General features: G+C 42.1%; 1 protein-coding gene across 1 annotated transcript in view; it reads left to right on the forward strand.

Moving 5' to 3' along the window:
• Window positions 1-230: 230 nt before the first annotated feature.
• pard3ba (par-3 family cell polarity regulator beta a) overlaps window positions 231-23,411 on the forward strand; it is a gene marked incomplete at both ends in the record, with an annotated part of 184,277 nt that continues 161,096 nt past the window's right edge. The window contains 2 exons of the mRNA XM_083908728.1: window positions 231-347; window positions 11,805-11,906. Of these exons, the coding sequence (XP_083764854.1) occupies window positions 231-347; window positions 11,805-11,906 (219 nt within the window). The remainder of the gene's footprint in view (window positions 348-11,804; window positions 11,907-23,411) is intronic.

Genomic DNA, 23,411 nt, shown 5'->3' on the forward strand with positions numbered 1-23,411 from the left:
TTAGCGCGAGTTTGACCATGTTTTTGGTGACTTTTAATGAGCGGAGTTTGTGTCTGAAGAAGAAGAGGAAGCAGTGAATCACTGACACCTGCTGCACACACACACACACACACACGGGCGCGCGCACAGGTGACGACACACACACACAGGTGACACTCTCTCGTGGATTATCGTCTCAAAGTGTGGATTAAAACCGTCCTCGTTGATCTTCGTTGACCGCGGTTCTCGGTATGAAGGTGACGGTAACCTTCGGGGACACCGCGGTGGTTGTTCCCTGTAAAAACACCTGGACCGTCCGCGATTTAAGCGACCAAGCCACGCGCAGGTACCGGAGGACTCTGGAGCAGGTACAGGTGAACACACACACACACACACACACACACACACTCAACACACAACACACACAAACTACACGTTTATTTACAACATTATAATGTATATAAACACACACACAAATGAAGTCTAAGCCTCCATTCCACTCATTCTTCACATATTTACACGCAAACAACACAACATGGCTCCTGTGCGCGGTCACGTGACGCGCCTTCACGCGGCCAGGTTACATTTTCAAATCGTGGTTTGAATTTGAAACTGAAAAAAAACCAACAAACATTTACGATGATATCGTCATTTCTGTAACCAGCAATGTTGTTTTGAATGAGTGATTCGGTGATTTAATGAATCACAACTTCATTTTTATAGATATTTTATGTAAAGATTTAAAGATAAAACATAAATAAAATGCTTTGGTGTTTCTAAAACATGACTCATCTGTTTAATTTACGGCTATAAAAATGCTTTATTGGTGGTTTATTGTCTTAATTTGGCATTTTTTATGGCTTCAAAATGAATTTCCCCAACTTTTTATCAAACAAACATGACTCAATTCACCATATAAATTGCATATGATTATTTTTCTCAACTAATTCATCCACAAATATAATTATGTGTGTCATAAATGTATCACATGTTTATTTAACGTTCATTATTTAATAAATATGCAGTTAAATTACATTTTTTGATGACTAAGACTAGTCGGATTAAGAGTATTTGGACAAAGCGTAGTCGGACTAAGACTAGTTTAGACGAAGACTAGTCAGACTAAGACTAGTCGCATTAAGACTAGTTGGACTAAGACTAGTCAGACTAAGACTAGTCGCATTAAGACTAGTCAGACTAAGACTAGTCAGACTAAGACTATTCGGACTAAGACTAGTCAGACTAAGACTATTCTGACTAAGACTAGTCAGACTAAGACTTGTCGCATTAAGACTAGTCAGACTAAGACTAGTCGCATTAAGACTAGTCGGACTAAGACTAGTCGGACTAAGACTAGTCTCATTAAGATGAGTAGGACTATCGTGTTTACATGACATTTAGAAAATCTTAGTTTGACTAAAGTCTGACTGTAACCAGTAATGTTGTTTTGAATGAGTGAATCGGTGATTTAGTGAATCACAACTTCATTTTATAGATATTTTATGTTAAGATTTAAAGATAATATATATTAAAATGCTGTGGTGTTTCTAAAACATGACTCGTCTGTTGGTTCTGACCCATTTTCTTTAATTTACTGCTGTAAAAATGCTTTATTTGGGGTTTTAATGTGTTAATTTGCCATTTTTTATGGTTTCAAAACGATTAAAACACCATTTCCCCAACTTTTTATAAAACAAACATGACCCAATTCACTATATAAAATGCATATGATTATTTTTCTCAACTAATTCATCCACACATATAATTGTGTTTCATAAATTAATCACATGTTTATTTAACGTTCATTATTTAATAAATATGCAGTTAAATTACATTTTTTGATGACTAAGACAAGTCGGACTAAGAGTATTTGGACTAAGCGTAGTCGGACTAGGACTCAGACTAGTTGGACGAAGACTAGTCATACCAAGACTAGTCGCATTAAGACTAGTTGGACTAAGACTAGTCAGACTAAGACTAGTCGCATTAAGACTAGTCGGACTAAGACTAGTCAGACTAAGACGAGTCCTGAACCAGTCTTTGGGAAACACTGGATTAATCTACTTTTTAACATTTAAAAACCTGGTATTGTGAATAAGTTTTACATTTAAAGTGACGTCAGAATAGATTTTAGCCACGAAACTAAAGGCTATTTTTATATAATCTCATTTTGTTGACTGTATTTATTTGTCACTTTATTTCTCACCTTATAAAAATGACACTTTTTCTCACTGTTTGACATTTTTTTCCTGCCTGTAAAGTGAAGTTTGTGATGTTTTCTAAACCGCTCACGCTCCCACACCAAACCCCATAGAGAAAACCACCAATTTTCCATCACAGGGGTGTCATTGACACAGGAGAGTATGTTGATCCACTGCTGCCTCCATCACTAAGTTCAACCGTGTTCTCAAGTGACTTCGGCTTATGAAATGATTAGTTTTTTATATATCGCAGTGACACAAAGTGACCACACGAGGCAGCAGTCCACCAGGTGCTCCTGTGTCCTGCGTGAGCTAAAAAACGCTGATTTTCTCAATGGAGTCTGGTGTGGGAGAGTGAGTGGGTTTATAAACTTTAGTATTCAGTTAAAAAAGGAGTTGGACTAGTCGGAGTTGGACTTAGACAAGTTGGACTAAATAGTTGGACTAAGTGTTGTCGGACTGAGACTAGGCGGACTAAGATTAGTCGTACGGGTTGGACTAAGTATAAGAATAGTCGGAGTCAGACTAAAACTAGTTGGACTAAGACTAATAGTAGTTGGACTAAGTAGTCGGACCAAGAGTAGTCGGACTAAGACTAGTTGGTCTAAGACTATGCGTAGTCGGACTAAGACTAGTCTGAATAAAACTAATCGGACTAGCATTAAGACTAAGTCTTGTTGGACTAAGAGTAGTCGGACTGAAACTAAGCGTTGTCAGACTAAGACTAGTCAGAATAAGACTAGCACTAAAAGTAGTTGGACTAAGAGTAGTCGGACTAAGACGAGTCAGAGTCAGATTAAGAGTATTTGGACTAAGCGTAGTCAGACTAAGACTAGTCAGACTAGGACTAGTCGGACTAGGACAAAGACTAGTTGGACTAAGAGTAGTCGGACTAAGACCAGTCAGGCTAAGAGTAGTCGCACTTGGACTAAGACTAGTTGGACTAATACTAGTTGCATTAAGACTAGTCGGACTAAGACTAATCGGTCTAAGACTAGTTGGACTAAGAGTTAGTCGGAGTAAGACTAATACTAGTCGGACTAAGACTAGTCGGACTAGGACTAAGACGAGTCACATTAAAACTAGTTGGACTAAGTCTAGTCGGACTAACGTGTTTACATGACCTTTAGAAAACCTTAGTTTGAGTCAGAGAGTCAGTTTAATGTCTCGGCGGACCACAATGCAGTGCGGGAACCTCACACGTGGTCACTTCTGGACACGGTGACCTGTTGCTACGGACGTCTAAACCTCTGTAAACAGAGGATTTGTGCTGAGCGTGCAGCAGATGATATCTCACACACACACTGAGGAAACACTGGTGTGTGTGTGTGTGTTAGCGTTGTTGAAGAGTTCCTCTCTAAACATCTGATTCTCCGTCTCTCCGCGACTCCGTTTGTGCTCATTAATCATTCTGCCAAGGCGACCTTTTATTAATCAGCCGCCGCGTGAGTAGCACGCTGTCGCGGCGCGATAGCGAGCGTGTGCTAATGTGTGTTTTGTCTCTCCGAGTGTGTGTGTGTTTGGCTGCGGCCTCAGCTGTCCGTCTCCACAATGGCTTCCAGTGTAAGCCGCCGTATCTCGGCGGGCAGGTGGAAGTTTACCGTTTGATGTCCCGCAGTCGTGGACGCGCGGCGGCCCGACAGGAGGCTTTGTCCTGTGAGTGATTGCGGATTAGGATTGGTGACAGGTTCTGGTTCTTATCGCTCGGCTGCTTCTCCCTCAGCCTCAGCCTCAGCCTCCTTCCCTCTGAGGTGAAGCCGGGACTCGGCGCAGCCGGCGGGTGATTGGACGGCTCAATGGACGGCCTCCGCTCATGTAAGACACCTGGACTCACGGACGCACAGTGGAGCTAATCTCCGCTCGGTGTCCGCTGAGCTGTGATGTCTCTGCTTCACCGAGTGACAGAGTCGGCGTCTGTGGCCACAAACTCTCTCCATCATCATCATCATCATCATCCTCATCATCATCCTCCTCTCTGCCAGGCCACCGGCCCACAGATCAACAATTTACTCACCAAAATCATTGCGGTTCATTCTCGAGTTACCAAAGAAAACCTGTTAAAAACGAGAAAAAACATGTTTTTGAAGCTGCAAAAGATGTCAAAACATGACACGATATCATCACTTTAGGTGATCAAAAATGATATAGTACGACTAAAGAAACACGTCGCCAAAGAGATTTTAATTCATAAATGTCAGTGATTATTTTAAAGCTCCAGTGGGTAACTTCCGTGGTGCCTTCCATTTGTAGTCGGACTAAGATTAGTTGGACTAGTTGGATTAAGTCTAAGACAAACTAAGTCAGACTAAGGGTAGTTGGGCTAAGACTAGTCGGAGCTGGACTAAGACAAGTTGGACTAAATAGTTTGACTAAGAGTAGTCGGACTAAGACTAGTCTGAGTCGGACTAAGAGTCGTCGGACTAAAAGTAGTGGGACTAAGAGTCGTCGGACTAAGACTAGGCAGACTAGGATTAGTGGGACTAGTTGGACTAAGTCTAAGAATAGTCGGAGTCAGACTAAAACTAGTTGGACTAAGACTAATGGTAGTTGGACTAAGTAGTCGGACTAAAACTAGTCGGACTAAGAGTAGTTGGACTAAGTGTTGTCGGACTAAGACTAGGCGGACTAACATTAGTCGGACTAGTTGGACTAAGTCTAAGAATAGTCGGATTCAGACTAAAACTAGTTGGACTAAGTAGTGGGACTAAGAGCAGTCGACTAAGACTAGTTGGACTAAAACTAGTCTGAATAAAACTAGTCGGACTAGCATTAAGACTAAGACTGGTCGGACTAGGACTAATTCTAGTTGGACTAAGAGTAGTTGGACTTAGTAGTCGGACGAAGAGTAGTCGGACTGAAACTATGCGTTGTCGGACTAGGACTAGTCGGAATAGGACTAGTCGGACTAAGTATTTGGACTAAGTAGTCAGACTGAAACTATGCGTTGTCGGACTAGGACTAGTCGGAATAAGACTAGTCGGACTAAGAGTATTTGGATTAAGTAGTCGGACGAAGAGTAGTCGGACTGAAACTATGCGTTGTCGGACTAAGACTAGGACTAGTCGGAATAAGACTAGTCGGACTAAGAGTATTTGGACTAAGCGTAGTCAGACTAAGACCAGTCGGACTAGGACTAAGACTAGTCGCATTAAGGCTAGTCGGACTAAGACTAGTTGGACTAACACCAGTATGACTAACGTGTTTACGTGACGTTTAGAAGAACCTTAGTTTGACTAAAGTCTGACTTTAAACCTGCATGTAAACACTGACTGAAACATCCTGTGATGAAATCATCCTTTAAAGTTTCCACGCTAAAGCACAGAGGCCCTGATTGCTTTTTTGTTTTTTTTTCCCAAAGAGTTCTGTGTTAATTAGCCGTCGCCGTAGTCGCTGCTGCTGGACAGTGACTCGGCTCTCTCTCTCTCTCTCTCTCTCTCTCTCTCTCTCTCTCTCTCTCTCTCTGTCTCTCTCTCTCTCTCTCTCTCTGCTGGACAGTGACTCAGCACAATCTGCTGCGTGGACGCTCTAGTTGCGTAAGTGCCAGAGAGAGGCGCCATTAAAGAGATGTGAGCGGCTGCTGCTGCCAACGCCGCCGCCATCCACTTTACTGCCCACAGCAACCACACACACACACACACACACACACACACACACGTCCTCGCCGCTGTCACCAGTGTGTGTGTGTGTGTGTGTGTGTGTTTACCATAGCTGCAGACCTTCCTAATTAGCAGTTTATTTTAATGTGATCTCAGCTGTGAGTCGACACATTCAGCGCGACACACACACACACACACACACACATACTGACACACGCGCACACACACACACACACACACACATACTGACACACGCGCACACACACACACTCGCTTCTCATTATACTGTGTGATTTTTAAATCAAATATTTTTCCATATAATTGGAGCTTTGTTCTCCTGAAAGTGTACGATTGTGGAGGTTGTGTCAAGATTTGCACCTCGGGTGTTAAGTTTTATTAGTTATTGGAGGATAAAAAAAAATAATAATAATGTCAGATCTTAGTTCCCATCTGTCGTCTCTATAAGTTTTCTTCTTGTGTTCTTTCGTCCTCGGGGATGTAAATTAAAAACAAAAAGCAGAATAAATGGTCCGTCAGGGCCGTGCCAAAACTAATATTTGTCACACTTTGTCTCCGAGAAACAACGAAATACTCTTAAAAATGTTGTTTATTTAAAAAAGAAAGAAAACATTCTGATTTATGACAAACCCTGAGTGGACTCTCCCTCTGTAAACTGTGAGGAAACAAAGAAAGAACAGTTTGTTTGTTAAGTTAAAACTAAATGTAAATATTTAGTTTTTCAAAGCCTTACAATAAGACTTTTATATAAATTGAGTATGTGTCAATCTCACCATCAGACTAAGAGTAGTTGGACTTAGTAGTCGGACTAAGAGTAATCGTACTAAGGCTAAGAGTAGTGGGGCTAAGAGTAATCTGACTAAGACTAGTTGGAGTCAGACTAAGCGTAGTCGTACTAAGATTAAGAGTAGTCGTACTAAGAGTAGTTAGACGAAGACTAGTCAATCTAAGCCTAGTCGGAGTCGGACTAAGAGTAGTCGTACTAAGATTAAGAGTAGTCGGACTAAGACTAGTCGGAGTTGGACTAAGCGCAGTCGGACTAAGAGTAGTCGTACTAAGACTAAGAGTAGTCGGGCTAAGAGTAATCTGACTAAGACTAGTTGGAGTCGAACTAAGCGTAGTCAGACTAAGACCAGTCGGACTAAGAGTAGTCGTACTAGGACTAAGAGTAGTGGGGCTAAGAGTAATCTGACTAAGACTAGTTGGAGTTGGACTAAGAGTAGTCGTACTAAGATTAAGAGTAGTCAGACTAAGACTTGTCGGAGTTGGACTAAGCGCAGTCGGACTAAGAGAAGTCGTTCTAAGACTAAGAGTAGTCGGGCTAAGAGTAATCTGACTAAGACTAGTCGGAGTCGGACTAAGAGTAGTCCTACTAAGATTAAGAGTAGTCGGACTAAGAGTAGTTGGACTGAGTAATCTGACTAAGGCTAGTTGGACTACAACTAGTCGGAGTCTGACTTTTGTAAGTTGTTATTTGGAGGTTTTGGAGAAGAAATTATTGAGTTTCAGCGTTAGATTCTGGTGTCTGTGAGTTGTGAGTTGATCACAGGTGAAGAATCAGTGCAGACAGATATAGTGAACACCTGTCACGGCTAATTCTCACTGTAATCATTCATGTCATTGCGTTTATTTCAGTTAATATGTTATTAGGGAGTCATCTAAGCCGCAGATTAACGAGAGAGCGTGGGCGAGGTCAAAGGTCGAGGTGTCTTCTTTCTCATCCACTCCACATTTAAAAAAAAAAAAAATCATTTAAAAACATTTTTAATTTGAATGTCACGGCTAATTCCACACCACTGTGTAATTACACACCTCTGTGAGGACGAGAGCGTGAAATAACAGCCGCTGTCAACGCTCAGGGACTTAATCCCTGTCACGCTAATTCTCCGCATCGACTCAAGCTGCTTTTGATACAAAGATAATGATGCAGTGAGTAACTTCTATGGTGCGTTCCATTTGAAGTCGGAAATCGGAGTCGTTTGAGTCATTAGAAAATGGCCTAATATGGAAAAATGTGTTTAATTTAAGTCTGTTGCCTTCTTCTCTACGGAGCTCCGCCTACATTTTCAGAGTAAACAATTATACAACGACAACGTAAACATCCATCGATCGTCGACCTCTTTATTCAGACTGTCAGGCTAAGTCTAGTCGGAGTTAGACTAGTTGGACTAAGAGAAGTCGACTAAGACTAGTCAGACTAAGACAAGTTGGACTAAGACTAGTCGGACTTGGACTAAGACTAGTCAGACTAGGAGTAGTTAGACTAAGACTAGTCGGACTAGCACTAAGACTAGTTGGACCAAGACTAGTCGGACTAAGAGTATTTGGTCTAAGACTAGTTGGTCTAGCACTAAGACTAGTCGGACATGGACTAAGAGTGGTGGGACCAAGGCTAGTCGGACTAAGAGTATTTGGACTAAGACTAGTCGGACTAAGAGTATTTGGGCTAAGACTAGTCGGACTAAGAGTATTTGGACTAAGATTAGTCGGATGAAGACTAGTCAGACTAAGACTAGTTGCATTAAGACTAGTTGGACTAAGACTAGTTGGACAAAGAGTAGTCAGACTTGGACTAAGACTAGCTGGACTAATACTAGTCGGACTAAGACTAATACTAGTAGGACTAAGACTAGTAGTAATGTGTTGAATAACACTAACATCGGACTTTAAACATGCACGTAAACACTCCGACTGACTCCGAATTTGTTACGTTACAACAAAAATCCTGCATGTTTCATCAAAGATGATGCTTTTGCGTTGTTGTTTTTATAGATTAATTTTCCCCCTCTCTCTGAAGTGTCGCACACTCACTGGAAACACAGTCGCGTGTGAGCGCTTAAGCTAGGCCTGCAGAGGTGACGCTAATTAGCGCCGCGCTCTAATAATAATCCACTGCGGTGAATCCAAACACTCGGGGTGTGGGCTGTGTGACGCCGCCCAACCCTTCTCTGCCGTGTTATCGTCGTCGTCGTCGTCGTCGTCGTTGTTGTTGTCGTACGTACTTCCACCCTCTCGGTGTCGGCGTGAAGCGCAGGAATGCTGGCGGCGGACGCTCCGGTCCGACCGGTTTTCCCAGGCGAGGTTTTCCAGGCGTCTCTGCTCAACCAGTTTCATCATCTCGGTCCCACACACACGTCCCTAAATATAGCACTGTCCACGTGTGTCTTCCTGTCTGGGAATCCGTAGGCGCCAAATAATCGCATTATGGCTATAATTCAGATTATTAGAGTGCCTGTTTACCAATACACATCAATGAGAACTCCCTGCAGTTTTGAGGAAAAAAAACAAACACGCGTCCTATTTTAAAACACGCAGTTTCAACAGAGATGGTGTGTGCTAGGACGTTTCTCAGCGTTTCGAGTAACCGTGGCGACGCAAATCGCGTAAAACTACGAAGGATTTCCACATAAACGCTCAAAAAATGATCACAAACGGCCCACTTCGGAGCGTCACTGTGTCGTCATACTTTGACGTAGAGATGCGGTTGGAACTTTAAACTGGTCACAAGACTTCAGACCTTTCTCACCTAAATCACCGATTCGATATCTTTTACGGTTTTTAAACAATCGCAGTTTAAATGTCGTACTTTTTGTGGTACGTTTTCATATGTTATAATGAGTGTGTATTGCGCCGTAAGAGCGGCACATGAAAATAATGACAAAAATCTCTACACAAACTCTTCTCCTGCGCACAATTTCCAACCTACACAGACAATTTTCACATCAAAACGTTGCTACGGTCGTTGTCTAACACCGTGTGTCGTTTTCATTCTCATATGATGTGCAGTTTTTCTTAAAATCACCTAAAAGCCTCCCATTCACTCCCATGTTAAAACTCAGCTCAAAAATGAGGACGAGGGTGATTTTAAAACTGTCATTTCTCCGTCAATTCACGCCCGTTTGTCACAAATTTAAATGTGGGAGTTCCTGAAAGCCTCCTGACACTCACAAACCAAACATTTAATCTCTATCGTTAATCGTTTTTGAAATACGGCAACTTTAAAACAGGTTGTTTTCTCTGTTTTTCACCAGTTTTGGACAGTTAGAAACAGGTGTTTGGAAGTGGGCGGGGCAAGCAGGAGAGGGGGAGGGGCTTGTGTCAGGAAGTTTTAAAGGTTGATTCCACAAAAATACCTCCTTTCTGTCTAAATATGTCAACTTATAAAGGTTCAGTCCGCCCAAAAAAATCGGCAGGAAGAAGCAGGAATGATCGAAATGTCGTTTTTAGAAAACAAAAGGACAAGTGAGACGACGACGGAGCCAATAAAACTGCTCTGTGATCGTGTTTAAACAGGCTTTTCTTGTGTTTCCATTCACAAACGCTCTCCGTGATTCATGTTTGGACACAGCGGAGTAAGAGTTCATCCATTCATGTCGCAGGTTTTCAGTGATTCAGCAGAAGCTGCTCGCTGGGTTTAATCCAAACGCTTCGAGGCTGCAGCTGTTCTTTAATCTGCTGACGTCGTCTTCTTGGACAAATCGTCCCAATTCTCAGTTTGTCTTATTTTTTTTAAACATCAGGAGCAAAATATGGCACATTTAATGCAGTTCATGCAGTTATTAACGGTCTGAAAGTACCTTTTAAAGGTGATACTTGAGTAAAAGTACAAGTATGTGACCAGAAAATGACTTGGGTAGAAGTTTTTATGATGTTAATAGTAAAAAAAAAAAAAGTCTTAACGTACATGACATTTACTGTCCTTCGACCTGTGTGTGAAACCAGTGTGGAATGTGTCCATCATCATCATCATCATCATCTTCTTCATCGTCACCACAGCTCCTGACAAACTGGAAAAGTTCCTTCACTTCACTCTCTAATAACTTCAGTTACAGACGCTTGTTCTTCTTCAAAACTGGTGTTTTTAAAAAAATCCAAGGGGTTCTCAAAGTGAGGGTCGGGGTCCACAGGTGGATCATGGGAAATGTTTTCTGGGTCCCACAATTTTATTTTATCTATTTTTTTAATTCTTCCAACCTTTGAATAATTAAAAGGCTAAAATGACTTTGATAAAGTGTAGAAATGCACGATAAAACCTCAGTGTATTATATTTTTAATGCTAAAAATAGTTATTAATTCAAATTTACTGTTTTACAAAAAAACTGAAAGAACACTAACACATTATTATTACTATTTCTTGATAAAGACGTCAAATTATAGCTATTTATTGCGTTCACTGAACAGAAAAGTTTGTTTTCGTGGTTGAATGTTATGGATTTAATTAAATTCCAGGCTCTAATCTGGGTTTCCAAAAAAATTACAATAACATCAAGTGTTTTTATTTATGTTTTACATCAAAATAATATTTTCGATACTCGTACAGATGTAGAAACACTTTTTCGTTTCGTTGTCATTGGGCAAAAATAAATAAACACAATAAAATTAATAATCAAGCAGCCTATTTAGCTTACTGTTGTAGTCGTTAGTAATATCAGCAGATCTTACTTCTGACGATATTTTCAAAATAAAATTTAAGGAAATGTGATTTTAGAGTGTTTGAGAGCTATTTTAAGTGTTAAAAGCGTTGTTTTTTTTGGGTTTTTTTTACAATTATGGGAAAAATGTACGGCTTAGATCAAAATAATCATTCTATGTCTGCTGTATAATCAACTTCTGACGATATTTTCAAAATAAAATGTGAAGTTTTTGAAAGTTGATCTAAAGTTAAACCGTAACTGAGTACCTACCGAGTACTTGATGGAGTTTTTTGGTTTTTTTTGTAATTGTTACAGCAATAAATATGGTAAATAAATAAATAAATAAATACAGTTTACCTGAGAATAATCAATCTATCACACACACACACACACACACACACACACACACACCCCAGCTAATTGTTGCGTCTTGAGTTTAACGGCAGGTTTCACTGCACAGCTAATCGATAGCATTAGCTGTTAAACTAATCACACTTAATCTCCCCTATTATTTATTTATTCTCGTTACCTTTTTTATTTTTTATTATGACTTACTTACTTGGCCTGTGTGTGTGTGTGTGTGTGTGTGTGTGTAGCATGGAGACCCTGCAGTGAAAACACACCACCTGGAGTACGCTGAAGGAGGAATCCTGGACATGGACGACCTGCTGACTGATCTGGTGGAAGACAGAGACAAGGTGAGCAGGGTTTATGTTTACGTTTATGTTAACGTTTATGTAAATCAGGTCTTTTTGCTGGTGTGTTTTATATATATATACTATATTACATATAGCGTTCGCAACGTTCCGTCTGTCAGTCATTCCGTTTGTCCGGACTAAAATGAATACCTTCCTGTGCGCGTACGTCCTTCACATTTTGCAGGATTGTTCAGTGGGTGAATATCTCCAGGCGTTTTTTTTCGTTTTGTCCAAAAACCTTTTTTTGAATTTTTCGTGAATTTTTACGCGGTTTTTTTTTTGCGGGCGAAATGTGAGAAATGTGTAAACGGCACTTTACGAGCTTGTCAACGCGATAACTTGACAGATATTCGACATATTGATGTCAAACTGGCACTGTCCATGCCTCTTACAAGTATCTTGGACAAGTTTCGAAGATGGTTGACCTTGACCTACTTTTCAAGGTCACAGCTGCACTTGAAACTTGGAAAATAGCCAAAAAAACGGCACTTTTCAACCTTGTCAACGCGATAAGTTGACAAATATTTATTGTATTGATGTCAAACTGGCACTGTCCATGCCTCTTACAAGTATCTTGGACAAGATATCGAAGATGGGTGACCTTGACCTACTTTCCAAGGTCACAGCTGCACTTGTAACTTGGAAAATAGCCAAAAAAACGGCACTTTTCAACCTTGTCAACGCGATAACTTGACAAATATTTATTGTATTGCTGCCAAACTGGCACTGTCCATGCCTCTTACAAGTATCTTGGACGAGTTCGAAGATGGGTGACCTTGACCTACTTTCCAAGGTCACAGCTGCACTTGAAACTTGGAAAATAGCCAAAAAACGGCACTTTTCAACCTTGTCAATGTGATAACTTGACACATATTCGACATATTGCTGCCAAACTGGCACTGTCCATGCCTCTTACAAGTATCTTGGACAAGTTTGAAGATGGTTGACCTTGACCTACTTTCCAAGGTCACAGCTGCACTTGTAACTTGAAAAATAGCCAAAAAAACGGCACTTTTCAACCTTGTCAACGCGATAAGTTGACAAATATTTATTGTATTGATGTCAAACTGGCACTGTGGATGCCTCTTACAAGTATCTCGGACGAGTTCGAAGATGGGTGACCTTGACCTACTTTCCAAGGTCACAGCTGAACTTGAACCTTGGAAAATAGCCAAAAACCGGCACTTTTCAACCTTGTCAACGCGATAACTTGACACATATTCGACATATTGATGCCAAACTGGCACTGTGGATGCCTCTTACAAGTATCTTGGACAAGTTTGAAGATCGGTGACCTTGACCTACTTTCCAAGGTCACAGCTGAACGAACCTTGGAAAATAGCCAAAAACCGGCACTTTTCAACCTTGTCAACGCGATAACTTGACACATATTCGACATATTGATGCCAAAGTGTGTGTGTGTGTGTGTGTGTGTGTGTGTGTGTGTGTGTGTGTGTGTGTGTGTGTGTGTGTGTGTGTGTGTGTGTGTGTGTGTGTGTGTGTGTGTGTGTGTGTGTGTGTGTGTGTGTGTGTGTGTGTGTGTGTGTGTGTGTGTGTGTGTGTGTGTGTGTGTGTGTGTGTCGGCTCAGAGTCTTTGTGCTCTGTGGATTTGTTTTGACTGTTTTCAGGACGTGAGAACACGGAGGAGACGAGGACTTCTTAAATCCACCTCGGTTATCTTGTCACTCTCCTCTTTAACGGTGACTGTGGAGTCTTAAGAATGCGTTTGACACCTTTTTCCTCGCGCTTAAACATCCTTTAGCGACTAAAAAAACCAAGGGTTTTATCCTGTTTTGTAACCGCCTCGCTTCCCCCACACACCAAACCCCATAGAGAAAATCAACGATTTTAACATCCCAACAGCTCACAGGAGTCGTCGATCCACCGCTGCCTCCATCTGTAAGTCCAAATGTCTTATTTTGTCACTTAGGCTTTTAAAATCCTCTGCTCTGATCTACCGCAGTGACACAAAGTGACCACACGAGGCAGCGGTTGACCAGTAGCTCCTGTGTCTCTGTGAGCTAAAAAAAAACGCTGATTTTCTCTATGGGTTTTGGTGCAGGGAGAACGACCTTTGTCTTACAGTGAGATAAAGAGGCAAACACGTTCTTAAGATGTTGTAGACTGAAGCAGGCGTAGATTTTATAAAGGTATAAAGTGAGTAGTCAGACTAAGACCAGTCAGATTAAGAGTAGTCGGACTTGGACTAAGACTAGTTGGACTAATAGTAGTCGGACTAAGACTAATTGGACTTAGACTAATCGGACTAAGACTAGTTGGACTAAGAGTAGTCGGACTAAGACCAGTCAGATTAAGAGTAGTCGGACTAAGACTAATAGGACTAAGACCAATCGGACTAAGACTAGATGGACTAAGAGTAGTCGGACTAAGACTAATTGGACTAAGACTTATTGGACTAAGAATAATCGGACTAAGACTAGATGGACTAAGAGTAGTCGGACTAAGAGTAATACTAGTCGGACTAAGACTAGTCGGACTAAGACTAGTCGGACTAAGACTAGTCGGACTAAGACTAATCGGACTAAGACTAGATGGACTAAGAGTAGTCGGACGAAGACTAGTCGGACTAAGACTAATTGGACTAAGACTAATCGGACTTAGACTAGATGGACTAAGAGTAGTCGGACTAAGACTAATACTAGTCAGACTAAGACTAGTATTAGTCTAAGACTAATTGGACTAAGACTAATCAGACTAAGACTAGATGGACTAAGAATAGTCGGACTAAGACTAATACTAGTCGGACTAATACTAGTCGGACTATAAATGAGCCGTGTTCTCAGTCATCGTACAATAATACACTTGAAGAATCCTGCGAACAAATCAGAGAGAGGGTAGTTCTGCGAATCATCACACACGCACACACACACACACACACACACACGCACAAGGAACGTGACCCCATTAATTCACTTTTGATAATTTCCCTTAATGAATTCCAGAGATATGCTAATTAGCTGCCCCAAATCCATATTCATAAACGCACTTAGTCAACAAGGAGGTGAAGCAGAGCGAGCACCGACTGTGTTTGGCACAAACTGAAGATAAAACAAATACACTTATGTTTTTGTAGAAGTGTATAAAGTGTCTTTCTTTCACCTCAGAATGAGAACGATATATTTAAATCCGGAGCGGGGTCTGCTCGTCTCAGGCGGCGGCCATTTTGGACCGCCATGTTTTTACGCTAGCCCACAACGGACAAACTAAAACGGGTTCGGACCCAAATTAGCCCACGGTTTCAGTGTTGAGGTAATTTAATCTAGAGTTGGTTTAAGTGATTAATGCAGGATTATTTGTTGCAGCGTAATTATGTGAACAGTTAAAGTCGTTAAGCCTTTGAGTGAATGTCCTTGTGAGGTATTATGGACTTTGATGTTATTAAAAAGCTCTTCTTTAAGAGATAAAGGGAAACCATGGACTCTTGATACCTTTGACAGCTTTGACAGATAGAGGGATCAGGTGCAGTAAAGGGGGCGTGTCCGGTGTAAAAAGGTGTTTTTCTTTGACCGTTATGTTACTGTTAAATCTATAAATCGTCATTCACAACATGGAACATCCAGGGAATATAGAGCTATGTGTTTTAACATAACTTGACTGAAACGAACCAAACCTTTTGATTCGCGTGTCGTCCTCCTCGCCTGAGGTGGCGCTGCATCAACAATGACTGAAGGAGAAGACAAACAGTGACCAAGAAAACTGTTGTTTTAATGCAGGACAAAAACTTCTGTTTCTGACACATCAGAGCACATTACAACACGCATACACTGTGTGTATGTTTTGGTTGTGTTGTACCCACAATGCCCTGCGTTGTAGTCCACTTCCTGCATGAGAGAACAACGTTTTTAGGGGGACCACAGTTTGCTCCTTTGGTTGTGCATCAGAGTTCGGTTTTGCGTTCACGCCTCCCCAAAGGAACCAGACTTTCCGATTAAGTGGCCGACCACATGTGGCCCGTGGTCCACGGGTTTGAGACCTCTGCTGTAGAAGTTGTCATCGACTGGTGTCGCTAACGTTGTCGAGCTTGGAATGTGTTTGAATCCATGTTTATTACAAGAGTTCTCTCTGGAACATGGCCGTGAGGTGCAAACCGCAAATGTTTTTTTGTGAGTTGTTTTGCGTTTTTGATTTGCGTTTTTTGCGTTTGCATTTGTGTTTTGTGATTTGCCTTTTTTGCGTTTGCGTTTTTTGTTTGGCGTTTGTCTTTTTGTTTTGGGTTTGTGTTTTTGATTTGCGTTTTTTGTGTTTTTTGTTTTGCAATTTTTGTTTTGCGTTTGTGATTTGTGTTTTGTGTTTTTTGATTTGCGTTTGCATTTGTTTTTTTTTTTGCGTTTGATTATTGTTTTGGGTTTGTGTTTTTTGATTTGCTTTTTTTGTTGTTTGTGTTCTTTGTTTTGCGTTTTGCATTTTTTGGTTTGCGTTTGTGATTTGTGTTTTGCGGTTGTTTTGCTTTAGTCTTTTTTGTTTTGCTTTAGTCGTATTTTGTTTCGCGCTTTTTGATTTTGTTTGTGTTTTACGTTTTGCGTTTGTGTTGTGCAATTTTTGTTTTCCTTTAGTTTTTTTTGTTTTGCATTTTTGTTTTTTGATTTGTGTTTTGCACCTCAGGTCAATCGTAGAAATTGGAGGTGCCGTCATTCCCATTTCCGACATCCAAGTTCCGATGTTAATAGAACGCAGCAATAGTCTCTCTCTGTGTGTGTGTGTGTGTGTATGTGTGTGTTGCCAGAAAACAAAAGTATAGATGAGTATAATCCGTGTGAATCTTCACCTCATTTTCCAACATGATGGAATTATTATTATCACTAGATCTTGATCTTATTTATGAGTGTGAGACTTTAATGAGTCACTTTTTCTAAAGCCTTCACTCTCTCTCTCTCTCTCTCTCTCTCTCTGAGTATGTGTGTCTCTCTCTCTCTCTCTCTCTCTGATCACAGTGTCACAGATGAAATCCCACTTTGGCATTAGATCAAAATTCTTTCACTCTCTTTGTTTCCCTGCTCTTCTTCTTTTTTCCAGTAGAATCTCCAGCGTGCAGGAAGTTTCCTATTTACCTTCATATTTCTGCTTCATATCCTCCTCCTCTTCCTCCTCCTCCTCTTCCTCCTCCTCCTCATCCCTTTGTTTTTGCTGCTGATCAAACGATAACAGAGAGAACGTTCCCGTGTCGATCACCTGACTCATCTGTCAGCTTCCGGCTGATTAATGAGCGCCTGGCACTTTTTGATTAGTCCTCACTTCCTTTTGTTTTTTGTCTAATTGTTTTTATTCTCTCTCTCTTTATCGTCAGCTCGTATCTGTTTGTCTTTGTTCCCTCTCTGTGATTGGACGCTGTTGTGCCGTCACTCACGCTCAGGTCCTCCCATTGTGGCGCTGCTGCGTCGCACAGTGTGGGCCTTCTGTTAGCCACGCGTGCTAATGAGAGATAATGGCCGGCTATTTGTCTGTCCCAGTGGTTAGCTTAGCCGCGAGTACACACCTCTTTATCTGGAGGGTTAGCCTCAGACTGTGATTACGCACACGCACACACACACACTAATCCTCTATCATAATTGTGAGCTATTTTTTATTGCAGTATTGTTTATTTTCCCATCCTTATTTTCCACACACACACACACACACAAATAGCGTAGCATGTTAGCATGTGTCTGGAAGTAGCACCACTGTTGGTTGATGAGGAGAGGTCTGTGATTTGATTACAGTTCACACACACACACACACACACACAAACACACACACACACACACATAGTGTAGCATGTTAGCATTAGCATGTGTCTGGAAGTAGCACCACTGGTGTTTGATTAGGAGACATCTGTGATTTGATTACAGTACACACACACACACACACACACACACACACACACACACACACTCCTTTCCTTACTGTTCCTATTTCCTCTTGTTTACTTGTTTCCTCTACTTTCTGCTCATCTTGTCTCATCTCCTCTCCTTGTTTCCTCTCCTCTCCTCTCCTTGTCTCCTCCCCCCTCCTCTCCTCATGTCCTCTTGTCTCCTGTCCTCTTGTTTCCTCTCCTCCCCTTTTGTCTCCTGTCCTCGTTTCCTCTCTTCTTGTCTCCTCTCCTGTCATCTTGTCTCTTCTTCTCTCGTTTCCTCTCCTCTTGTCTCCTGTCCTCGTTTCCTCTCCTCTTGTCTCTTCTCCTCTTTTCTCCTCTCCTGTCCTCTTGTTTCCTCTCTTCTTGTCTCCTCTCCTGTCCTCTCGTCTCCTCTCCTCTTGTCTCCTCTCCTGTCCTCTTGTCTCCTTTCCTCATGTTTCCCTCTTGTCTCCTCTCCTCTCCTGTCCTCTTGTCTCCTCTCCTTGTTTCCTCTCGCCTCCTCTCCTCTGTGATCATGTGACCACACACACTGCTAATGGACACTGTCCTCCTGTCCTCTTGTCTCCTCTCCTCTTATCCTCTCCTTGTTTCCTCTTGTCCTTGTCCTCCTGTCCAAACAGACACTGACATGGACACTGTCCTCTTGTTTCCTCTTGTCTCCTCTCCTCTTGTTTCCTCTCCTCTTGTCTCCTCTCATGTCCTCTTGTCTCCTGTCCTCTCGTCTCCTCTGTCCACCTGTCCTCTCGTCTCCTCTCCTGTCCTCTCGTCTCCTCTCCTGTCCTCTTGTCTCCTGTCCTCTCGTCTCCTCTGTCCACCTGTCCTCTCGTCTCCTGTCCTCTCGTCTCCTCTCCTCTTGTTTCCTCTCCTCTTGTCTCCTCTCATGTCCTCTTGTCTCCAGTCCTCTCGTCTCCTCTCCTGTCCTCTTGTCTCCTGTCCTCTCGTCTCCTCTGTCCACCTGTCCTCTCGTCTCCTGTCCTCTCGTCTCCTCTCCTGTCCTCTCGTCTCCTCTCCTGTCCTCTCCTCTCCTCTCCTGTTCTCTCGTCTCCTCTCCTCTTGTTTCCTCTCCTCTCCTGTCCTCTCGTCTCCTCTCCTGTCCTCTCGTCTCCTCTCCTGTCCTCCTGTCTCCTGTCCTCTCGTCTCCTCTCCTGTCCTCCTGTCTCCTGTCCTCTCGTCTCCTGTCCTCTCGTCTCCTGTCCTCTCGTCTCGTCTCCTGTCCTCTCGTCTCCTCTGTCCTCCTGTCCAAACAGACACTGATGCTGCAGAAGCCTCTGGTTGATTCTTCACGTTCTTCACAGCGTTGTTGTAAACGTGTGTCTTTTCCTAATCCCGTCACGTCAAATCTCATCCAGAATATGAATTAGAGTGTGAGAGCGTGACGTCTCGTCCTAAGTGGTCTGTCACTCCTCGTTCCTCGCACATTCTTCCTCTGAACGGACCTTGTTTTGACGGGAAAGCACACTTTTAAAAAAAGCCTCGGTGAAGAAAAAAAATCTAATTTCATGGGAAATTGAGTGAGGGGTAAAAAAAAGCCCTGGACGATTTCCTCCGTCTCTCTTTAATTAGCCGTTAATCACGACGCCTACGAGGCTCTGATCAACCTCCCGTGGCCCAATGTAAATGTTCTCTGAAATGTCAGCCGCTTGATTCGGAGGCCATCTCCCATCATGCATCTGTGCCGCCTCCGTGTCAGACGCGAGGCTGGAACATTGACGCTGTCGTACAGGAATAAGTGAGCGTCTTTCACGGAGTAATTACCGCTTTGAAAGTGATCACTTTTAATTAGGGAACATTTAAAGGGAAAGTTGATGATACTGAAGCTTAAGAATATCATTTACACTTTTTCTTTGCTCTTAAACTGCCTTTTTTTGGCCGGAAACTCTCCTCACACCAAACCCCATAGAGAAAATCACTGATTTTAGCTCACTGGGACACAGCAGCTGCTGGTCTACTGCTGCCTCGTGTGGTCACTTTGTGTCACTCGGGTTCATCCGAATGAAGGATTTTAAAAGCCGAATTCTCTATAGAAGTCATTTGAAGTTACCGATGGCAGCAGCGGTGGATCAGTGACTCCTGTGTGCCGTGAATGGCTGTGAACGCAAAATCGTTGATTTTCTCTATGGGGTTTGGTGTGGGAGAGTGAGCGGTTTAAAAAAAGTGACACAAACCTCAAATTTCCAGTCAGAATGGCAAATAAAAGCGACAAACATAGTCTCAAGATGTTGTCGACTTAAACAGATGTAGATTTTATTGGGTGAGTCTTTTGTTAAGTCAGCAAAAATCACATTGCGGCGCAAACTCGATGAATTAAACTTGAAAATACAACGGCAAAACAACCCTAATCCATAATGAATGATGTGGTTATTATTATTATTTTAAAAAAAACTAGTCTGATAAAGTCTATGGTGTCATAAGAATATGTTTGACACTTTATTTCTTCTTAAAACACTCTTTTCTGAGTGGAAACTGAAGTTTGTAAACTGCACACAAAACCCCATAGAGAAAACCAGTGATTTTAGCTCACGGGGGACACAGCAGCTGCTGGTCTACTGCTGCCTCGTGTGGTCACTTTGTGTCACTCAGGTTCATCCGAGTGAAGGATTTTAAAAGCCGAAGTAACTATAGAAGTCATTTGAAGTTACCGATGGAGGCAGCAGTGGATCAACGACTCGTGTGTGCTGTGTATGTCTGTGAATGTAAAATCGATGATTTTCTCTATGGGGTTTGGTGTGGGAGAGTGAGCAGCTTTAAAAAAAGTGGCGTTTGCAGTCAGAAAAGTCATTTTAAGTGTGAAATAAAGCATCAAACGCGTTCTTAAGCTATCCCGGACTGAAGCAGGTTACATGTTATTAGGTTAGTCTTGTGTAAAGTGGCTAAAATCTCCTGGTTCCGCTGCTGGCAGCCGTGTTTTGGTGAAGAGTAATCGTCCTCGTCTCTGAATGTAATTACAGTCAAACGGGAAGTAACGCGACAGTCGGCGGTATCGATAATTGAATACGATCAAGTTTGAGCGAAGGGGAATGTGTGTGTGTGTGTGTGTGTGTGTGTGTGTGTGTGTGTGTGTGTGTGTGTCGAATCAAGGTCGAGACTGATGAGATGTGATCTAATCATCGCGCGTGTGTGTGTGTGTGTGTGTGTGTGTGGCTGAATCCCACTGTGCAGCCGCTCACTTGCGATGTGATCTGCAGGTAACACACACTTAATCTGACTTAATCTAATCCACCGCATGTTGACCGCAGATTCGAATTAAAGCCACGCAACGTAGGATTTCAACCTTCAAATAATGTCTTCGACGCCATCTCGATTGTTTATCAACTTGTGACGCGGCGAATGTCACCTCTGTCTAATGTGCTGTAATATAGAGTTATAGGAGACGTGCTAACAGTCGCCTCCTTTAAGCTCTGTGAGCTAAGTGTGCTAACATTTGCGTTGTTGAAGCTCTGGGAGTTATTTGCTTACATTGGACTTCTTAAAGCTCCATGAGCTCCGTGCTAACATTAGCGTTCTTTAAGCTCCATGGGCTACATGCTAACATGATCCTTCTTTAATATCTTTGAGCCAAGTGTGCTAACATTTGCGTTGTTGAAGCTCTAGGAGTTATTTGCTTATATTGCATTTCCTTGAGCTCCGTGCTAGCATTAGCGTTCTTGAAGCTCCATGGGCTACATGCTAATATTAGCCTTCTTTAATATCTGTGAGTTAAGTGTGCTAACATTTGCGTTGTTGAAGCTCTGGGAGTTATTTGCTTACATTGTACATCTTTGAGCTCAGTGCTTGCATTAGCATTCTTTAAGCTCCATGGGCTACATGCTAACATTAGCCTTCTTTATTACGCTCTGAGGCATGTGCTATTGTTTACATTCATAAAGCTCTGTGAGATACGTGCTAACATTAGCCTTCTTAAAGCTCTGCAAGCTTTGTGCTCTGTGAGCTATCAAACTAAAATGTGTGCTATTAAAGCTCTACATGCTCTAACATTTGCATTCTCGAAATTCTGTGAGTTGTGTGCTAACATCTATTTCTTGGGGCTCTGTGAGCTATGTGCTAACATTAGCCTAATTTGAGCTCTGGGGCATGTAGTAACCGTCTCGTTTTTAAAGCTCTGTGAGCTATTTGCTAACATTAGCCTTCCTGAAGCTCTGTGAGTTATGTGCTAACATTTGACTTCTTGTGTGAGCTATATGCTAACATTCATGCTTTTAAAGCTCTATGAGCGAAATGCTAATATTTGTCTTCTTAAAATTATCGGTGATATATGCTAACATTAGCCTTCTTTAAACGCTCTGTGCTACATGCTAACATTAGCCTTCTTTAAACTCTGTGGGCGACATGCTAACATTTGCCGTCTTGTGTGAGGTACATGATAACATTCAAGCTTTTAAAGCTCTATGAGCGACATGCATATATTTGTCTTCTTAAAATTATCGGTGATATATGCTAACATTAGCCTTCTTTAAACGCTCTGTGCTACTTGCTAACATAACCTTCTTTAAACGCTCGGTGCTACTTGCTAACATTAGCCTTCTTTAAACGCTCTGTGCTACTTGCTGACATTAGCCTTCTTTAATCGCTCTGTGCTTCTTGCTAACATTAGCCTTCTTTAAACGCTCTGTGCTACTTGCTAACATTAGCCTTCTTTAAACGCTCTGTGCTACTTGCTTACAATAGCCTTCTTTAAACGCTCTGTGCTACTTGCTGACATTAGCCTTCTTTAAACGCTCTGTGCTTCTTGCTAACATTAGCCTTCTTTAAACGCTCTGTGCTACTTGCTAACATTAGCCTTCTTTAAACGCTCTGTGCTACTTGCTAACATTAGCCTTCTTTAAGCTCTCTGCAGCTTCTCAAGCTAATCCATGGTAATTATATTAATATTATCAGTATTTCCTGTTATTTTATGCCCGTTTTCGTAGCCACAAAGTGGAGTTTTTCCCTCCATGTCGCGTCTGAGGCTCCGTAACAATCACACGGTTTCCTCTAAGCTCCTTACGAAGCCTAAAATATTCATCACCCGTTTTACACGATTCAGAAATATCCCGTAATGTGACAAAAGCTCAATATTCGACTGAGACAAAATTCTAATTTAGTTTTGAGACAATTTAATCTGAAATGCACAGCGTGTGCGCGGCGCCTGCAGCCGCTAACCTTATAGAATAAATGTTCTCTTTTTTGGGGGGGAGGAGGATAAAAAAAAAAAAAAAGAATAAAATCAATTAAGTTGACAAAGGGAGGAAGATAATGGCTGCTGAAGTGCAGCTGATTTATGCCACACTGTCCTGAGTGTGAGCGTGAGCCGAGGATGTATAGATTATGATTAGAAATGAGGATTATGTGACGAGGCTCGGCCGCGCTTGTGACATTTTCCTAATCACTTAAACCTGACGCTTGCCGCTCATCACCGGCCTTTCACGCCGCGCCGCGCCGCGCGATTCTTACGCGACGACTAAAGAAGCCAATCAAACGGAGGGGAGCGAGGGTGTCGCGCAGCGTTAGCGGCTAATCAGCGGCTCGTCTGCTCCTCGCAATCACGTTCCCATTCACTGAGCTCTTTGCTCTGCCTGTTTTTTAAGGAAACGGCTCGGTGTCACAGAGGCGCCGACGTCTGACACACCGCGCTGAGGAATTATGAAAGAAAATCAGCAGAAATGTGACAAAACAGA

This window comes from Microchirus variegatus, assembly GCF_963457635.1.
Source record: "Microchirus variegatus genome assembly, chromosome: 22".
NCBI lineage: Eukaryota > Metazoa > Chordata > Actinopteri > Pleuronectiformes > Soleidae > Microchirus > Microchirus variegatus.